The sequence below is a fragment of the Anas acuta genome, chromosome 3 (genome assembly GCF_963932015.1).
Source record: "Anas acuta chromosome 3, bAnaAcu1.1, whole genome shotgun sequence".
Lineage (NCBI taxonomy): Eukaryota > Metazoa > Chordata > Aves > Anseriformes > Anatidae > Anas > Anas acuta.
In genome coordinates this window covers 91,685,038-91,703,317 of record NC_088981.1, presented here as the reverse complement: position 1 = coordinate 91,703,317, position 18,280 = coordinate 91,685,038, and the positions used below count along the sequence as shown (strand labels likewise).

Genomic DNA, 18,280 nt, shown 5'->3' with positions numbered 1-18,280 from the left:
GTCAAACCAACTAAAACAGGTTGTGCATGGAGCATAATGACAAAAGTTATAATACTTGTAAGAATACCCAAAATCTAGTATTTGAGGAAAAATCAAGATAAAATCAGCTCAAACAAGGCCAGCTAGAGCACTCCTCTCTACTCTCAATGACTGGGGAGCTAATTGGGTGTCCAGAAAGGATGGCCATCTGGTAATCCCAACTCTTTATTCTTGAATCCTGGACCTCAGCTCTCAGGTTCACACTATCTCTGAAAGCACTTAAACCCAGCTCCTAACCCCAGCTGTCCCAGAGCAATCCTTTCCACTTTTCCTGCACCCTCATCCCTTCTAGTCCCTAAAGCTATCTGGTTAAGACTGTTCACAGGTAGAGGACTCTGGGAATATTTATTTCTCTGTGAAAACAAAGAAGCTCAAAATGATCAAGTTGTCAACATTTAAAGGCTTACAGTTCTGCTTTTTAAGCCATAGATCCTGGAGCCATGCAACTTTGGGTAGACCTGTGCGGTGTCAAGAGTTGGACTTGATGATCCTTAAGGGTCCCTTCAAACTCAGGATATTCTATGATTCTATGAACTATGTGAGAAATTTAAGTTTTATGGAAAACAAACAGACAACAACAAAAAAGAGCCTTTAGTCTCTACTGTTTATACTTTCCACATTGTTAATGCTGGCTAACTTACATTATGTTAAAATCAGTACAAATGCGATACGATACTAAAACCTAGACTTTATGGAGCACATTTTAGTCTTAATTTTTACTAGGTTGCACCCCCCCCCCCCCCCAAAAAAAATAAATAAATTACATTAGGCAGTTGTATTTCAAAACTCAAAAAAGAGTAAATTTCATTTACTCTTTTGACCTATCATACTTCTATTATAAGCAACATTTCATATTAAGACTAAACATCAAAATATAACAGAGCATTATCTCTAGCTAATAATTGTAAATAAGATTTTCCCACACCTCCAAAAGCCAAAGTTCTTCTTAAAAAATAATAAAAAAATAAATAATCCTGCAAAGTCAGTTGCAAAATAAATCTTATTCACCAAGTCCTGAGTGTGGCTTCCATGCAGACCTTACACCATTTGCAAAACAGAAGCAGCAGACAGTAAATGTAGCAGCTTGGTTTTAAAAGCTTGTCAGTCACTGAACTACTGAAGGCTGCAAACATCCTGGGTTCAATCATTCATTTAAATGCAGTTGGAGGGATCCCAAAACACCACCTGAGGCTGAGTCACTTGTGACTTTGAAATGTATTCACATTTAGAAGAGCCAGTATAAACTGTGGTAATTGTTTTCTGCCTCCAACTTTGAGGTGAAACCTTGAGAAGTAAAAATTTCAATGCTGTTCTTGGACAAGATGGAAACTTAAATGATCCAATTTAAATTGGAAGTACTAGTTCCTTATAACTTTGCTTCAGTTAATAAACTGTTAATTTATTTATTTTTTTTTATTTCTTCATTTTTATCCCTCACCCCCCTTTTTTTTTTCTTTTTTTTTTTTTGTTGTGTTTTCTAGGTATTTGTTTAAAAATTAAGTCTCATTAAGATGTAAGTATGAAAATGTCCTTACATCTTACTGACACAATCAATGTAATTTCTGACGATAATATTTCACTTAAATTTAACAATATTCATATGCAATGTGAAAACTCATTTGAATAGTTTATTACATTCTTGATTTGGTATAAATAAAACTGTTAGGTTCTACTGCTTTCATCCCTATAATGAAATTCTGATATTCACTGCTGCAATAAATTAGGTCTTATAAACAACAAAACATCATAAAACAAATTCAAGAGATGCTGTAAATACGGAACAAAAAGGAAATTATCTCATGCAAGCTTTTTGAGTGTAAACCCCTTGACACATGTTGTAACCAGCCAGTTAATAATTGCTTTGTAAATTGCTGTAAATCTGAAATGAAGCAGAGGGGATAAAACAAACAAACAAGTCATAAAGTATGATTGTTACTTGTTTAGAGTGATTATTGCCACTGCCAACCGAGTTCAAACTCTTATAACAAAGAACCCGTTTTTGCATTTCTTCCAGTGCAGCTGTTATGTTTGTGATGGAAAATACATATAACATTTATCAATAATGTGTCACACAAAATACATGCTTAGGCAGATTCTGAGTATTGTAAACAGCAATACACCACAAACTTTAAAGCTCTCACTACTCTCTATCCCTTATTCACCCAGAATAGATTTTCTCAGGCTCTGCAATAGATGACAATCTTCAACAAATGTTAAAAATCAAGGTGGCATAGGAATGGAGACCATCGTTACTGTGTAATGCTATATGCAGTAGCTCCTTTTCAGAACAAAGAGGACATACAAAGCTATCTTTAGAAAGGAAGCTTTTATAAAAACAATTTAAAGTCTGGCAAAATTGTGAACAACTGGAAATAGGTTTATCCAAAGGACAAATGCTGGCAATCTTTGTTATCAGCAATGCTACCATTTTTAGCTATGTTATGTGTATTTTTCAGGCATCTGGAATTTAGCTATAAATTTTATTTCAGTGGCATGTCTTGGCAGATCCTCACCATTAACTTGCTGCCAAAACATCATTCCATGTTGTGTTGCCAGCATTATGACAATGACCTAATTTTGTATTGCATGTTCAGAAATTGTAAAGTCAGAAATCATGAATAAAGTGCTTTCTTGTCTCATGGTTATTTCCCTGTGTAAGAATATTGAAAATAATATTTTAATATCAGTGGTTTTTAATTGGAAGTATAAGGAGATGGAATGGGAAAGTCTGAAAGAGACTATTTTAAAAGTGGCTTTCTTATTGTGACTCACTTGGTAAGTTTTATGTTACTTATTTTGTATTCTTTAAAAATGTTTCATTGCTCTAAAAATTAATGTTTAAAATGATGTATTTAAATAATGTGCCTCTAACTAATTTTCTTTCCTCTTCCTGCTAAGAACTCCTCACTGAATAAAATGTCTAATTTCTGTCATGCAAACAGATGTGTGCCTAATATGAACACCTCTGATCTTGGTATGTGATGACGTGATAAAAATCCCTCTGTTATTATGAAAACATATGAACATTTATTAACTTTGTTGGTTTACTTCAAATAGAAATAAGCTACCAATGTATTTTTGAAGGAATGCAAGTTCTGAACATATTTATAGTGCTTAATAGTCTCAGGATAGACTGCAGACAATAACTTCTGTAACTCTACTATATAAAACAACATTACTTAAATTCTAGGACAAATTGTAAGTACGATAATATCAAGGAATGCTGTAGAAAACTGGAGAAAATCATTTTCAGAGAGTTTGAACAAAAATCAACAGGTAAATACTTTAAAAGTTGATGTATTGAGTCTAGAACTAAAAAGGTTCCCAGCTGTAGAAGATGTTTCTGTGTTTCCTAGCTGATGAAGCATTGCTAAATTGTGGTCTGAGTTAAGTCTAGCTGTCTGAGCAGAAACATCAGTGTAAAGTCTGAGGAATGTTTTGCTCATGCTATTTTCTCCAGACAAAATTCATTGACTTCTTTAGATAAATCATTACCTATATATATACAAAAATAAAACACATACCAGGGGATCAACTATGACAATTAATGTTTGGCATCTTCCTAAGATGAATCTTCAACAGATTTTTTTATTTTTTTTTTTTTTTTTTCCTTGAGCTGAAGGAACTTAAAGAAGACACAAATTCAATGCAGCAAAGCCATAGACAGTCACAGAAGAATGCTATAAGCCACTTACTGGAACGAGGAATTTTTTTATTTCTTCCAAGGCATGACTCATACGGGAATATGCTTCCCCAGGTGGAGCAAACACTTCAATTAATACATGAAGCTCGTCACTCAAGTGTGCATATTTGGCTTCTCCACTTTTCCTCAGTTCTTCCTCCTATGAAAAAGAGTGTAGTTGTTTTTTAAACTGGGAATCTACTGATTTAGCATCTACAGAGAACATGACAAAAGGACATAATATAAGTAGACTTTAAACCCTTTGAGAGATAAAAGTCTACAAGCCACTAAAAGATTTAAAATCTTTTTTGAGTGTTTGAATGATAAAACCAGCATAATTATCATCTACAATGGATTTTAATCAGCACAGTGAAACAATGTGAAATACTCCAGCACTGAGTACTGAAATATTACTTCCATAAGGCAAAAGCTGAATTAATCTGTTTGAATCTGGGCTGTTCACAAAATATGAAATAAAGATCCAGTTAACAATTCTGGAGCATTTTAACAAATTCTGTAGCTCAGGAAAGTATTCCATTTATTTAAAGAATATCTGTAGATTGTGCATTTCAGTATTGCTAAAGGAAACACAATGCTCTAGTTTTTCCACCTGAGACATGAGGTTTGAGTTTCAGTCCCATTTCTGACACACAGTACCTATGCAATCTTGTGTACACTGGCTAAGATTTACCTCACCTAAGTTTATCTTGACAGCCTTTTGGTCCCAGTTTTCCAAGTATAAAATGAGCCTAATAATCCTATTTTATGTCAGAGCAATGATCTGAATCTTCAACCCACTTTTTTGCATAAGAGCTTGAGACTGTGATTGTAAACTGTAATGTGCATTCATAGTAGTTACCCATACATAAAAAGCAAAGATATAAAATAGTGATCATGTCAATGCTATTTTCTCTGACAACAAAACACATTATACATGACAGCAATAAGAAATGCGGAAGATGCGATCAGTTCAAAGCTCAGTCTTCAAAAATATTTTTAGAAACGTAAATTTGAGTAAAGTACGTATGCATATTCTAATTTTATAGATAGAAAACATAATCACAGAAAGCAAGTATACTAATTTGCTTAAAAATGGTCAAGAAGTTATAGCTTCTTAGTATATACTAAAATAATTCTATTTCAGCATTAATATTTCTAACATATAAAAACTGTAACAATATATGACAGTTGTTACTTACTTAATTACGCATTAATTTAATGTGGGTGTTACCTAATTTATACCATTGCTTCACATGAAAAATACTTGCACAGTGCTATGCTTCAAACAATACTCTACTGTAGCATAGTTGTTTTGTCTACAGTAGAAGACAAAGCCCGAAGGACTTTATGAGTTTTCACTGAATACAAAACAGTTATATCCTTTAGCTACAGAACCCTAGATCTGGCCCCATAAGTGTATGTTTTGCATGATAACTTAGGATAAAGTCATAACTCAGTAAATGTAATCCATAATTTTATTTTAAATGTTGAAAATACAAATAACAGTTTTAAGTTTAAAAGTGATAAACAGTACAGATAATATAAGATTTTTTTTTCTTACTACAGTTCAAATATCTTTGACATTACAGCTTTACCACTGAAATCTCATTGAATGTCCACAAGAACCAGAGCATAATATAACTGTCTATCATGAGACGTTACAATGCCTTTTGCATATTTGATTGCAACTTCTGTCGTAATTTGACATGAAGTCTTTCAACAGAATTAAATTTTAAAGTTTTTATGTTTATAAATATCCTGGTAAATGCTCAAAGGTTCTTTCATAAAGCTTTTTTAGGTCTCATAGAAGCAACACCAGAAAATTCCCCAAATTTTCTTCTAGGAGTATGCTACCAACAAATTTCATAAGAAATATATATATATTTTAATTTTTTTTACATGTAGAAAAAGACAAAAATAATATTTGCCTCATTATTTTGGTAAGGATTTTTGCAGTTAAGACATCATTAACATGATTTTATAACATAGACCTGTCTCACAGCAAATTATATATATGCTTGTATGGTAATAATAATGGTAATGACATTTTTCTTATCTCAATAACCTCAGAAATTTTTAAAACACATCGTTTTATAACCTTTTTTAACCTTTTTTCTAGGTTCTACACATGTTTTCTGTTACTGTTCAGCAATCATTTCTATAGGTGTTAGCAACAGCAGGCTGGGGCAGCAAGATCCTCAGCACTTCTTTCTGAAGATATCTAATGATATTTTTTTCATGGCATGCTTGGAGTTAAAGATGGAATTTTCACATGGTATTTCTTCCTACAAGGGTGATAAGTCAGAAAATGCTTCTTTTATTGCATCTCTGTGTGTGTCATTAAGAGGAGAGAAGCTATTAAATCACTTCAGGAAAAATACTGAAGAGTAAGAACTCATAGACCATGAGCACTGTTCCAAGCTTTGCTTCCCCAAACCAGGGAATATGACTCAGTATTTTAGGACTAAGCATAGCCTTACATTGAATCATTCATCAAGTAAAAGGCATCTAACAACCAAAACAACAGACATAACTCACACTGCTGAGTAGACACTTGTCTGATATGGAAAGTTTCATCTACTGGCAGGTAATACAGATTTCTAAATGTACCACAGCTAAACAGGCTCTCCTATCACAGGAGCACATGAAGTTGGATGATTCCTTCAATTAGCAAGTATCACAAACCAACCACACAGCAAAACGGTCAGTCCACACTACTTATATCTAGCTTTACAGCACTAATTATCTAGCACCTTAGAGGATTTTGCTTCCTGCTAGCTGTAGGCTGGCTGCACAAATAGTTTCCACCAGAAGCCAGAGAGATTACCTGGAGCCCACCTTTGGTTTACACATACAGAAGAGGAATCCAGTTCATACACTGTGAACTGGTGATATTTACACTGTGTAACCATCCCCACCAGTAAGTGGGGATGATCAATTTGTTCTCCTCTAAACTGCACCTCATACTAATGAATGAACACCCAAGGTGATACTGGTAAGAACTAAGATTAGGAGAACTCCTAGCTAAACAGAAAAGTTCTCTGCTATGTGATGCAAAAGTGAATGAGATTATCATAAAGCCCAGCCAAGACAGACAAAGAATACTTTTTTACTAAGTCTGCCCAGTCATTTACAAACTATGAAAATTTGCATATGCTGGTTTCAAAATATTAGATGAAAAATGGTGAATTTTCCACCAGTAATTGCAGAGGAGGGTCGGAAATCTTTGTCTTTGTTCAAACTCTCTTGAAGACACAGGAGATAAGATTTCCCTTCCCAATTACAGAATCTGTCCATTCTGAATATTTCACACTGCACGATGTAAACAGGTATTTATATATCTACTTGAATATGCACACAGGAATCTGCAGACCCTGAACTGAACAAAATACCTCCCAGAACCTCAAAGCATATCTCCATTTTGGAGTTTGCAATCCTATCAGGTGGGATGCCTGGAGAGCCTGTGGTTGCCATGACTTCGTGGGATGTAAAATGATACTGTAAAGTGACTGTTCACAAGTGACTGGGTGCAAAGGCACAGGTTGAACACCATAATCCTGCTCACTTTGCAAAGCTATTTTCTATAGAAAGGAACCCAGTTCTAAATTAACTTACATTTTCACAGAAGGATTCAAGTGCTATATTCAGAGCTATTCATTCTAAGCTTCAGCTTCAGCCTGCATGTGATCTTCATCACGAGGACACAAATGATAGCAATAAAAGAGATATGTGAAGCTGCGCAAAAGGGAAAATCTACAATATGTTCACAGTGATGGGTGCAGCTATGTGTTTTTTTTACAGGCACTAAGGTCTCCAGATGTAAACAAGCTCAAAATGAATTTGCATGCAGGGTCTGTCAGCACAGCTTCTTAGCTAGGAGAAAACATGACACCAGAGAAACAAAATGATTTCCAGACCAGGGTGTTACAAAGCAGCAGTCAGCTGCTGAAACTGTCAGGTCTGGAAGGGACACCAACATGGTGGTAACAGGATATTCAACTGACCCATTTGGGTACTCCCTTGCTGGACAGGGCAAGTGTCCCCTTCTGCTCCTTTCACCCTCCTGACAGAAGAAGATGGCTTAGCTCCTTCAGTCTGGTCAGAAAACTTAGCTTGTCTTGTCCTGCTCCTGCAGCAGCAAACAAACACAGGACTTCCCAACATGATGCCTTAGACTGTACCAATCTTGTTTCTTGTTTACTATGGGGTGGTGATACTTAAATCCACTTTAGTTCAGCACAGCACCCTCCAGTGACCAATTACCACCTACTCCTGATCTTCATCTATGTGGCAGCTCCCCTCGTCTCTCCAAATTAACAGCATTATATTCCGTGTCCAAAACCAGTTCCTCTCACTCTCTATGCTTCAGACTTCCTTTGTCCTCTTCTATTGTCTCACAGTGTGGCTGTCACATGTTGTAGTCCACCTCCCCTTAGTCTGAGGCATGGCTCTGTAGCTCACTCCCTCATAAAAGCTATCATACGTTGAAACACCTGCTGTGTTTTATAAGTTCATGTTGACCCAAGCAGGGAGAATGAATTATAAAACTCCATAGCAGAAATTAGAGGAGTACTGACCTCTGCAAAAGTGAAGTGTATGAATGGTAATCAACATAAAGGCCAAGAAAAATGATGAATTATCTCCTGATGAAAAAGTAGCCTTACAATTTTTAAAAGAATGTGTCCTGAACCTGACGGAGAACTGACTGGATTGGAACCCAGACTGATATACTTAAATAGAGCTTCTGGAAGGAATTTGAAAGAACAACTTGAACTCAAATAGCAAACAAAATTATGCAATCCAGACTGATGAAAAAAAGTGTTCTGATAAAGTCAAAATGCCAGAATATCCAAGAGTAATAGAAGAAAGACCTGAAGTAGGAATTGTGTAGATCACAGAGATAAATTTCATAAACACAATACATGGAACTTACATTGTACCAAATACAGTGATGAAAAGAAACAATGGGTACTTGAAGAACAATAACAGAATTGCAGTGGATTTCATATCTGACAAGAATTTACAAATAAAAGCATAGTGCAGAGTACAGACAAAGATGATAGTCACAATAGTATTGTTAAAGAAGCATTATTCATAAGATCAATGGACAATACAACAGAAGAAAATTAATGAGCATGCAGTTTCACAAATGCAAACCAATTAATTTTTAATCTGCACATAAATGCAAAAGCCATGATGTCTGCAATGCTGATATCAGTAGAAGTAATAAGTGAACTCTACAGAAACAAATAAATCAGAATAGATACAATTTCTCAGTGGTACCCGTTTCAGAGTTTAAAAGTGCTCAGATCCTAGGTTCTGATAGTGTTCACTGAAGAAATAGAGAAATAAACTGAGGAACAGTCTGAGAATCGAAGTGAATCTGAGAATAGGGAAAGGCCTGAGCAGAGTATAAAGTGAAGCTAAGAGCTTACCCATCTTAGTTTTCTACTAAGAATCTAAGATGGTTTCATCTTAGTTTTCTAAGATCCATCTAAGAAATCTAAGAAACCGTCTTAGATTCTAAGATCTTAGAAAACTAAGATGAAACCATCTTAGATTCTTAGTTTTGGAGGAATTATTCTCACTCCAGGAAGAATAAAGATGATGGATATGGTCATACATGAGTAGGGCTCACACAACAGAGCTAAGAGAGTGGGTGTACTCCAGTCACATCACAGCACCTGCAGTCAGCCACACACATCCCATAATTAAATGGGTACATATGAAAGAAGATTGCTTACAACAGATGAAAATTTAGAAGATACATATGACAACAATTATTTTTCTGTTCTTGATGCATCATTAAAATTCTAATAGTTACTTTGGTGAAATGGAGCAGAGATTTGTGTACATTCAGTACTGCCTTTGGCAAATGGGCTCTTTAATTCAGGAGTGCTTTATTTCTCAATACATGTCATAATGAAATACAACATCTTAATGGCAAAGAGGTACATAGTTGACAAGGACGACAAAGACAAATCAGTAGAAGAATGTGATGACAACATGCCCATTGTATCACTACTGAGTCTGAACACCTGGGGTGAATGAACAAAAATCATAAATTCTGTGCAAAGGAAATGAAAGCTTAGGAGAAAGGCTAACACATTAGTGATACATGCCAAAACTGAGGCTACACCCAGTGACTACTGTATAGATATGATATATCTATAAATTACATGTCAGAAAGTTGTTAGTAGAGAGATCGCAAACCTACAGATGTACCTATGCTTGTACAAAACTGAGCAAAAGCTGAAACAAAGTATGTAAGAATCACCTGGTCATTAGCCAATAGCTGCTAGAATTAAATTAGATCAAGATGTTCAATGAACACAACCAAAGAATTTGAATAAAAAGTTTGAAAAGACCATGCAGGAAATTGAAGATCCTCAAGAAATGCACAATTATCATATCTAAAGATGCTTCCTACAAAGATTTACGTTCATCTTAATAGTTACAATCACAACCCAGGGGCCCACTGCATTCAGGGTGGATTCAGCTTCAGGAAGAAGACTTGGTCTTAATTAATGAGAGTACAAAATGTCATGTTTTTACTTATGGGAGGCTAATTACCAATTTGTTAAATCCAAGCTACAAAGTAGGGTGTTTGAATTCCTACCAACCCATAATATTCTTGCTGTGAGCAAATAAATACCTTTTATTTTTTGTCTTTGTAGAGTTGTAAAAGTCTAAACAAAGAATTATTAGAACTGTAGCCCCATACTAACGTTTGCAACTGAAATTACATGGAGGTAAAATAACATATACACAAACTTTCTGGTGCCTAACTCATTTTCTGGTGTTATGCACACCTTCCACTACTCCTGAAGGTCCTCAGGTTCAGCTAGCTGTCGAGGATGGGGGGCATAACTGTGAGTTGGCAGCATCTCAAGTCCTTTGCTGCATGATACATATTGCTGATGGTGACAATTTCTTCCTTCTCTCTTCAGAATGCACTGGGGATAATTTTAAGATCTGTGAACATGCTAAATAAATTGTTCTTTCTCCATTGTTCTGCAACTCTGCATTCTGTCCAAATTCACTATATATGGTAAGTTTTATATATGTTTTACATTTTTTTCTTTGATCTCTTTGTTACTTATAAAATGATTTTATCCAGCTCCCAAGATCGTGTTTTGTTGTTGTTGTTTTTGCCGTGTTATAAATGTCTGATTTGCAACCTACTCCTGGAAGTGGCCCACTGGTTTCAGATGCACTTACTAGTTCAAGGAAGCAAACTTAAGTGCTGCATTATGCATGACTATCTTAGGGTTTAAAATATCATTTGGGCTCTACTACAGAGTGAATTGTGACTGCTAGACCTACTGCTGGTGACTGAGGTTCAGCACAAAGTGACCAACATTAATGAGCACGGACTGTGTTTTCAAGCTCTACCATCACTTAAGGAAGGATTCTCACTATGATACAGGATTTTGTTCAACTACATCAGGCTGGTGATAGCCAAGTGCCAAATCAACACATTCAAAAGTATAAGTACAGTTATTTAATGATCAAAACAAAACAAAACCACCACCACCAACAACAAAGGACTAAAGATATGCTGCAATGGCAGATGGCATTGTAAGAACTTTAAAAGCTTATTGTATTTGTCAAAAATAAAGTAATGAGCCTGTGGCACAAAAGAAAAAGATCCTTTGAGTAAAGCAGGCATAGATTTGTTTACACTGCTTGAACAAAACATATTTTCTTTTCCTTTGCTAACATTCTCACTTTCCTGAAATCATTTTATTACTTCTACTGCACCTTTCTAGCTCTATTTTATTGTGTATGAAGACAAGTTATCTTGCTTTTTATAAATTTTAATTCCATTTTTAGAGAAAGTGAATAGTCACCTTAAAGTAATACTAATGTTACAGACACTAGAAAGTTCTTCTGATGTTTCAGGTAATTCAACAAGCTAGCTTATGACAAATTATCGTCTTCTTGACATCTTGAAATGCAGGTTACCTGCATTTATGTTAAGAATTCAGAATGTTCTATATATCCACAACAATAGTAGAGTTTTAATATTTATAATTTTTATTTTCTAGGAAATGTTCATCCTGATCTCTGTGAAGCAGTGCTCTCAAAGGCTCTCCAAAAGACTGTCTAACCAAAATATATTGCCATTTCAAATATTCAAACAGGATAATTTAAATTAAATATCTACATCCTCTCTTTTTATCTTTTTTTTTTGTTGTTGTTGTTGCTGTTTTGTTTGTTGTTATTTATTATAATTTCTATTGGTCCTATTAGAATGCTTTTTTTTTTTTTTTATTTTATTATTATTATTTTTTCCTTAAGGCAATATATAGACAAAATATTTATATCTTTACATTTGCAAAAAACATTCTGTCTTTAAGTATGGGAATCTAAGTGAAAATAAATGTTTTGAAGTTGTCAAAGTTCTCAGTTAAGTCTCTTGCAACACATTATATTATATTGCCAAACTGAAATACAACTCCAGCTCTATAGTAATCAAGTGCTTTACAAAGAGCTTCTTTTTGGTCACATGAAGGAAATAGTAGAAAGTATATTCCTATCATATAGAAAGTCCTGCTGGGAAAAATCTATGCCTAATCTATTTTATGTAAAACCAAAATTAAAAACTTTTACTATATTTCCAAGGGGCTAATTAGAAGAGAGCTACTGTGTGCTCTTACCTATGACTGTGAAGGAAACTTAAATTTCTCTTGGGGAATTCATTTGTTCATATATTTCAAGTCAATAGATGATGAAAGAATTAATTACACACCTAAAGGTAAACTACCTGCTTAACCACATATCTGATGAAGGATGCTTTCTGAAATATAGGATAACAGAATAAATCCACTGAAGCACAAAGGCATTACTTTGGTGATATTGTCAGTGCCTATATAAATAGATATTCCAAGCCTGTCCTGACCTAACTGCATAACCTACCCACTCAGCTTACAGCTACAAAAGAATTTAAAAGCCCAGGATTTAGGCATGATTTTGATCCTAAACCTCAGATTTTGGCCATCTGAATTCCTCTTCAGTTGCTTCTTAGCCCTGAGATCTATAGATGCCAGTGTTGTCAACAGCAATATTCCTCAGATACAGAAGTATCTAACCAGCAGCGTCTCATTAGGGTGAAGGAAATCTCATACTTATTTCATGCTTAAGCTTCTTTGGGATTCATAAACCAGTGAGGGGCTGAATGAGATGGATGCCCTGAATACACTCCAACTGAATAAAGTAGTGGTGCTGCTGCCCTTTACGTTAATGAGACAGCAGTTGGAGTGCTCATCAAGTTACGCAGTATGAAAGTTAGGAGATAGGTGTTCATTTTACGGAAGTTGTTAGATGAGTCCCACAAGAACCATTCTGGGACATGTTCTGTTAAACTATTCATAAGTAATCTAGAAAATGAGTTGAACAGTAATAAAAATTCGCTAGTGCTAAGAAACAGCTCTAGCTGTGCACTTTATAAAAGACTTTAGATACGTTATTTCTAGAGAAAGATCTTGGAGAAATTACAGACTGTTTTCCAGAAAGAATTGGTTCAATGACAAATAGCAATTAAAAAGACATCCTCTACTAGGTAGTTTAAGAAAAGAAAAGAAATGAAACAGCAAACAGGATTATGACACTGTTATTCTGTCTCATTTGGAAATATGGATGCATCTAGCTGGGTGTAATGTGTTGTACACTTGAAGAATAAAATCACTTCCAACTCTAAGCTGTTTTGTCCTACAATCTTTGTAATTGCTTGCTGATGTATTATGTGTATATATATATATATATATTTTATTAAAGAATACCTATAGCATAGATGTACGTACATTTAGGCAGTGTCAAATATGGAACTAATTTCTAATAATGTTTCTCACTATGCTGCACATTTTGTTTAAAAGATGCTGTTACTAATTAGTATTCAAATGAGCTCAATGTAGCATTACAAGTGCTTCATCTAGAAAGCAATGCAACACTTCAGCCACTCTGATTGCTCATTATAATCATAGCTGAGAGATTGCAGAGGAGAGCTATTTACAGCTACTTCCAGTTGCAAATTCAGGGATCACAATCCTTGCAAGGCATGCAGAGAAGTGACTGCCACCTTTGCTCCCTCATGTCCTGCTGTCCTCACCTGAAGCTAGACTTTTTGAATGATAATGTTGTTCAGTCTCTGACCAACCCTTTGAAGCTCAGCTGGGAAGCCTGCACAAGAAGAACTGATCATCCTTTCTACCTGTTCAAAGCTTTTTCTAGTGAGTTCCCACTGTTGAGCAAGCTTACAGGTTAACACTTTGTACCATGAATATAACAGTACTGCGATGCAGGGAAGATCCTTCCCTAAACACTCGGAAAGATGGAGTCCCTGTTTTTTATTATGTACATAGAAACTTTGTGGCTTTTGTGTGTGTATGTGTGTGGTGGATGCAGCATAAACGTTCGATATGTATGGTGCTTTTGCTGACATGCAGTATTTATGTAGGGGTGGAATGCACAAGGGAAGGGACCTCTCCCTGGTTGCAATAGTAGCCTAAGTAGGGGAACAGGTTCCCAGCTGTTTAAAGGCCTGGTTGATATTAGAAAGTTTATTTTCTTGAAACTTGTCTGATTGCCAATAATTATTTATGAACATCTGCCCCTTGATAAACCACAATTTTGGAAATAGAAAGTAACAAAAGGATTTGAGGATCCTACCACCAAGTATAGAAATAGACAAGTGTTCTCTATATCTCCGTAATTATCATGCAATGATGCTGAAAGCACATTGGTGCTGCGTACTCACATTGGTGGAGGGAAACAGAACCTTGTGGTATAAAGGAGGAAAAGGAAGTTCATAAACAATGGACAGATATTGTGGCAACAAGTCAGAATAAAATGTTTCAATATCTGAAATTACTCCAAAAACATACTAACTTCTGAAAAAAAGTTCTTCGAATAACAGATAAATCAAACACCTGAACTGTCAACCAGTGGCTCAATCACTTTTTATGATTTGCAATTTTAATGTCATGCAAATAAGACATTTCATCTCACATGTCATAGTTACACATGACTTTGCAGGTTTCACTTGCTTTTTCTTTTCTTTGGGTGTGTAATGACCTATTTCAATGGCAAAATTAGTTTTTTCTCTATTACCCCCAAAATCTAACTACTCACATTACATTAATTTAGACAGATAAATTTTAGTCACAGTACAAGTTCTTGGATGATTTCTCACTAAAGTGTCACAAGTAGTTAACAGATGAGTCTGTTATAGTAATATTATTTATATCATGATTTTATGTCTGACAGTTACTGAATGCAAATAAAATTGCTTGCAAATAGATTCTTGGTCATCTCAGATATGATGGTGATTCTGCTCTGTAAAGATGGAAGAACACATTTTCTAATCTTCTCATAATGGAAAATTGTAAGGATATTAGTTCAATATAAGCTGTAAATGAGTCTGACTAAAAACCCTGAATTTTTTAATGAGCAGTGATTATTGCAATCCTAATACTAATTCACTAGAAGGCTCATTTTCATGAAAAGTGCAGAGTACTCAGATGATGGAAAATTCAGGTAACATCCAACTCCTTGGCTATGCAGTTTGAACCTGACCTGAACTCTGAACCACAAGAGATTGACTTGAGAATGTAACACTTTTGGAGAACCAGTAAAGTCAGAATTACTTCTGACAAATTTGTTATTTTAAGATAACTTGTCCAAGGGACAAGATGATGGTAATGTCAGGGTGGGGTCACAGTCTGTGACTGCAACAGGAACTCCAGTATTATTCACTGCAATTTTTCAGAACTAATTATTTACCTAATGTATTAGTTTATGTGGCAAGATTTGGGTAGCAGGGTGGGTGAGGAGCGCTGCAGGGGTGGCCTCTGTGTGCAGAGCCCAGCAGCTGCCCCACGTCAGATCAGAGCCAGCTTCAGACGGCTCCAAAGGGACCCACTGCTGGCCAGATATGAGCCAATAAGCAATGTTGTTTATACCTCTGGGAGAGCAGATTGAAGAAAGGGAAAGAAACCTGCTGCACAACAGGAGCTGGGAGAATGAGAAGTGGGAACCAGCCCTGCAGACCCCAAGGTCAGTGCAGCAGGAGGGCAGGAGGTGCTCCAAGCAGGCAGCAGAAATTCCCCTGCGGCCTGTGGAGAGGCCCCTGGTGGAGCAGGCTGTCCCCCTGCAGCCCATGGGTCCCACATGGAAAAGATCTCCACGCTGCTGCCCATGGAGGAGCCCCCAGTGGAGCAGGTGGATGTGGCCTGGAGGAGGCTGTGGCCCATGGAGAGCCCCCACAGGAGCAGGCCTCAGGCAGGAGCTGCAGCCTGTGGAGAGGAGCCCATGCAGGAGCAGGGGATCTGGGGGGAGCTGCAGCCTACATGTGGGGGCAGTTTGCCCCTGACAGATGGACCCCATCATACCAAGCCATGTGGGAGCAGTTCTTGAAGAGCTGCTGTCTGTGGGCAGCCCCCGCAGGATCAATTCGGGAAGGACAGCATCCCGTGGGAGAGACCCCATGTGGAGCAGGGGCAGAGAGTGACTGTGAAGGAGTGGTGGAGGCAAGGCATTAGGTAGTGACATAAGAACCCCTATTTCCCGTTCCCCAGTGCTGCTTAGGGGGACGAGGTGGAAGAGGGTGGAGGGGAGGAAGGTGTTTTCAGTTTGCTTTTAGTTTCTCACTGCTATAGTCTGCCAGCAACAGGCAGCAAATTACATTAATCTCCCTATGCTGAGTCTGTTTTGCCTATGACAGTAACTGGAGAGTGATCTCCCTGTCTTTACCTCAAACCATGAGCTTTTTCTCATTGTATTTTCTCTCTTTGTACTTCTGAGGAGAGTGACTGAGAGAGCAGCATTGTGATGCTGAGCTGCTCATTGGTGCACAAACAACAAAGTTAAGATCAAGGCTGTTGCATCCTCACTGGAAGGCAAAGTGACCTCTTTGGCAAGGTACACACACAAAAAAAACACCACAGTATCTTGACTTTCATCATTCCTTTCACAGACTGTCCCAGTAATGAGAGGAGACTGCACTGAGCAGAAAGTCCTGAGTGACAGCCTGCAGAAGCTGTACTAAAAGCTGTGTGAGCTCAATTTCCTTTGGAGAAATGCCATTTCACAGCTATTCATTTGTTCTGTTCAGGATACATTCATGATGCTGGCTGCAAATACTGTCTGCTATCAGTTTTTGGACTGAAAGGCAGAGAAAGGAATAGAAAGTACCCTGGTGGGTGACAAAGGCTTTTCTCTGGGAAGTCCAACATTGTGTTATGTTATTCCTTAGGTCTCCAAAGGAAACATCAAATGTGCATTCACTTGAGAGGAGTTTACCCATGACTGAGGAGGTCACTGATACTGAACTGGCCTGGCCAAAATGCCTGTGACTAAGTGCGGACATGGTATCTCTCCTTTAAACTCCCAGAGCACTGTTCCTGCTACCTTCTCAAGAGCACTCTTACTGGGTCCAAATCAGAATGGTCCGCCATAAACATATCAAACAAACATAAAAATGTAGCAGTAACATAATTGCAAAATTCTGTTTAAAGCAGTTCACTCTACTCCAGAAAAGGTTAAGTACCAGCAATCTTCAAAGAGTCAGCTAATTTTATGGCACTAAAAATTAATATTCATTTTGTACTTAAGTTTTATCAGCCAGATCATCCTTGGCAATTTAAAGCTTCCTCCAAACCCCTTTATGCTCTCAGATTTATGCTGTAAGACATAACCTTGTGCACAGGCTTTGAGCATCGCAAAACTTTCATTATACGGTAGCCATATCTCAGATAATCATGAAATATGCAGATCACATTAATCAATTACAGTCAATTCTGCTTAATGTCACCATCAGTTTACCACAAAATTTCCTTCTATTAAAAGCATTTTCCCAGGAAACACCATAACCTGCCTCTGGCTGAAAATGAAGCACTGCATTTGTTTTCCAGTTCCTTAGTTCTTTAGCACCTGTTGTCTCCCTTGTTGCTCATTTTCAATACCAGTACAAATGAATGTAAAATAAAATTGAACAGCAGCCCTGTTTATGACAGACTTTTGCCATAGCTTTGAGACAAAAGATGAGGCTGTTTTTATTGTTGTATAAGCATCCTCAAATGTTCTGACTGATATTAAATGCTGAAAAAGCCACATTGCTCTTCCCTTCAACTTTTCTCTTCTAAATTGGCAAGCAGTTAAAATAAAATATAAATCCTAAATTGGGTATATGTGCACCACAGGGGCTTTGGCTCCTAACAAATTTAGCTCCTTTTACTACATTTTCCACCTGAATGTTTTGTGTTTGTTTGTTTGTTTTTTATTAGAAGTGTGCAAAGAAAGATTGTCTCAAGTTCTCTGAGGATACAATTACACTTCACCAGACTGTGTTCAACCCCAAGCCTTCCTTTTTTTGACTTTCTGGACCTGATACAAAGGGACAAATCTGAAAAGATGGTTACAGGATAGCTGAACAATTATTTCAACTCCTTGAGTTAAGATTCATTTAGCATAACTTAGGCATTTAAAGGCTAGATTTTTAAGCCAAAACTAGCCATGTGGAGCTCTTGATGGGAAGAAACAGACACTTTCATGAGTGAG

General features: G+C 36.7%; 1 protein-coding gene and 1 long non-coding RNA gene across 6 annotated transcripts in view; one reads left to right on the top strand and one right to left on the bottom strand.

Annotated features, from left to right (window-relative positions):
- KHDRBS2 (KH RNA binding domain containing, signal transduction associated 2) overlaps positions 1-18,280 on the bottom strand; it is a 386,008-nt gene that overhangs the window by 198,115 nt on the left and 169,613 nt on the right. For all 5 annotated transcript variants that reach the window (XR_011095301.1, XR_011095300.1, XM_068678285.1 and 2 more), the window contains exon 4: positions 3,735-3,881. Coding sequence is in view for 3 of the 5 variants with exons in the window: in XM_068678285.1 (XP_068534386.1) it covers positions 3,735-3,881 (147 nt within the window). In the remaining 2 variants the exon portion in view is untranslated. The remainder of the gene's footprint in view (positions 1-3,734; positions 3,882-18,280) is intronic.
- LOC137854627 (uncharacterized) lies at positions 817-12,126 on the top strand. The gene is made up of 3 exons (XR_011095302.1): positions 817-3,013; positions 10,672-10,772; positions 11,773-12,126. It is a non-coding gene; the product is annotated as an uncharacterized lncRNA (long non-coding RNA).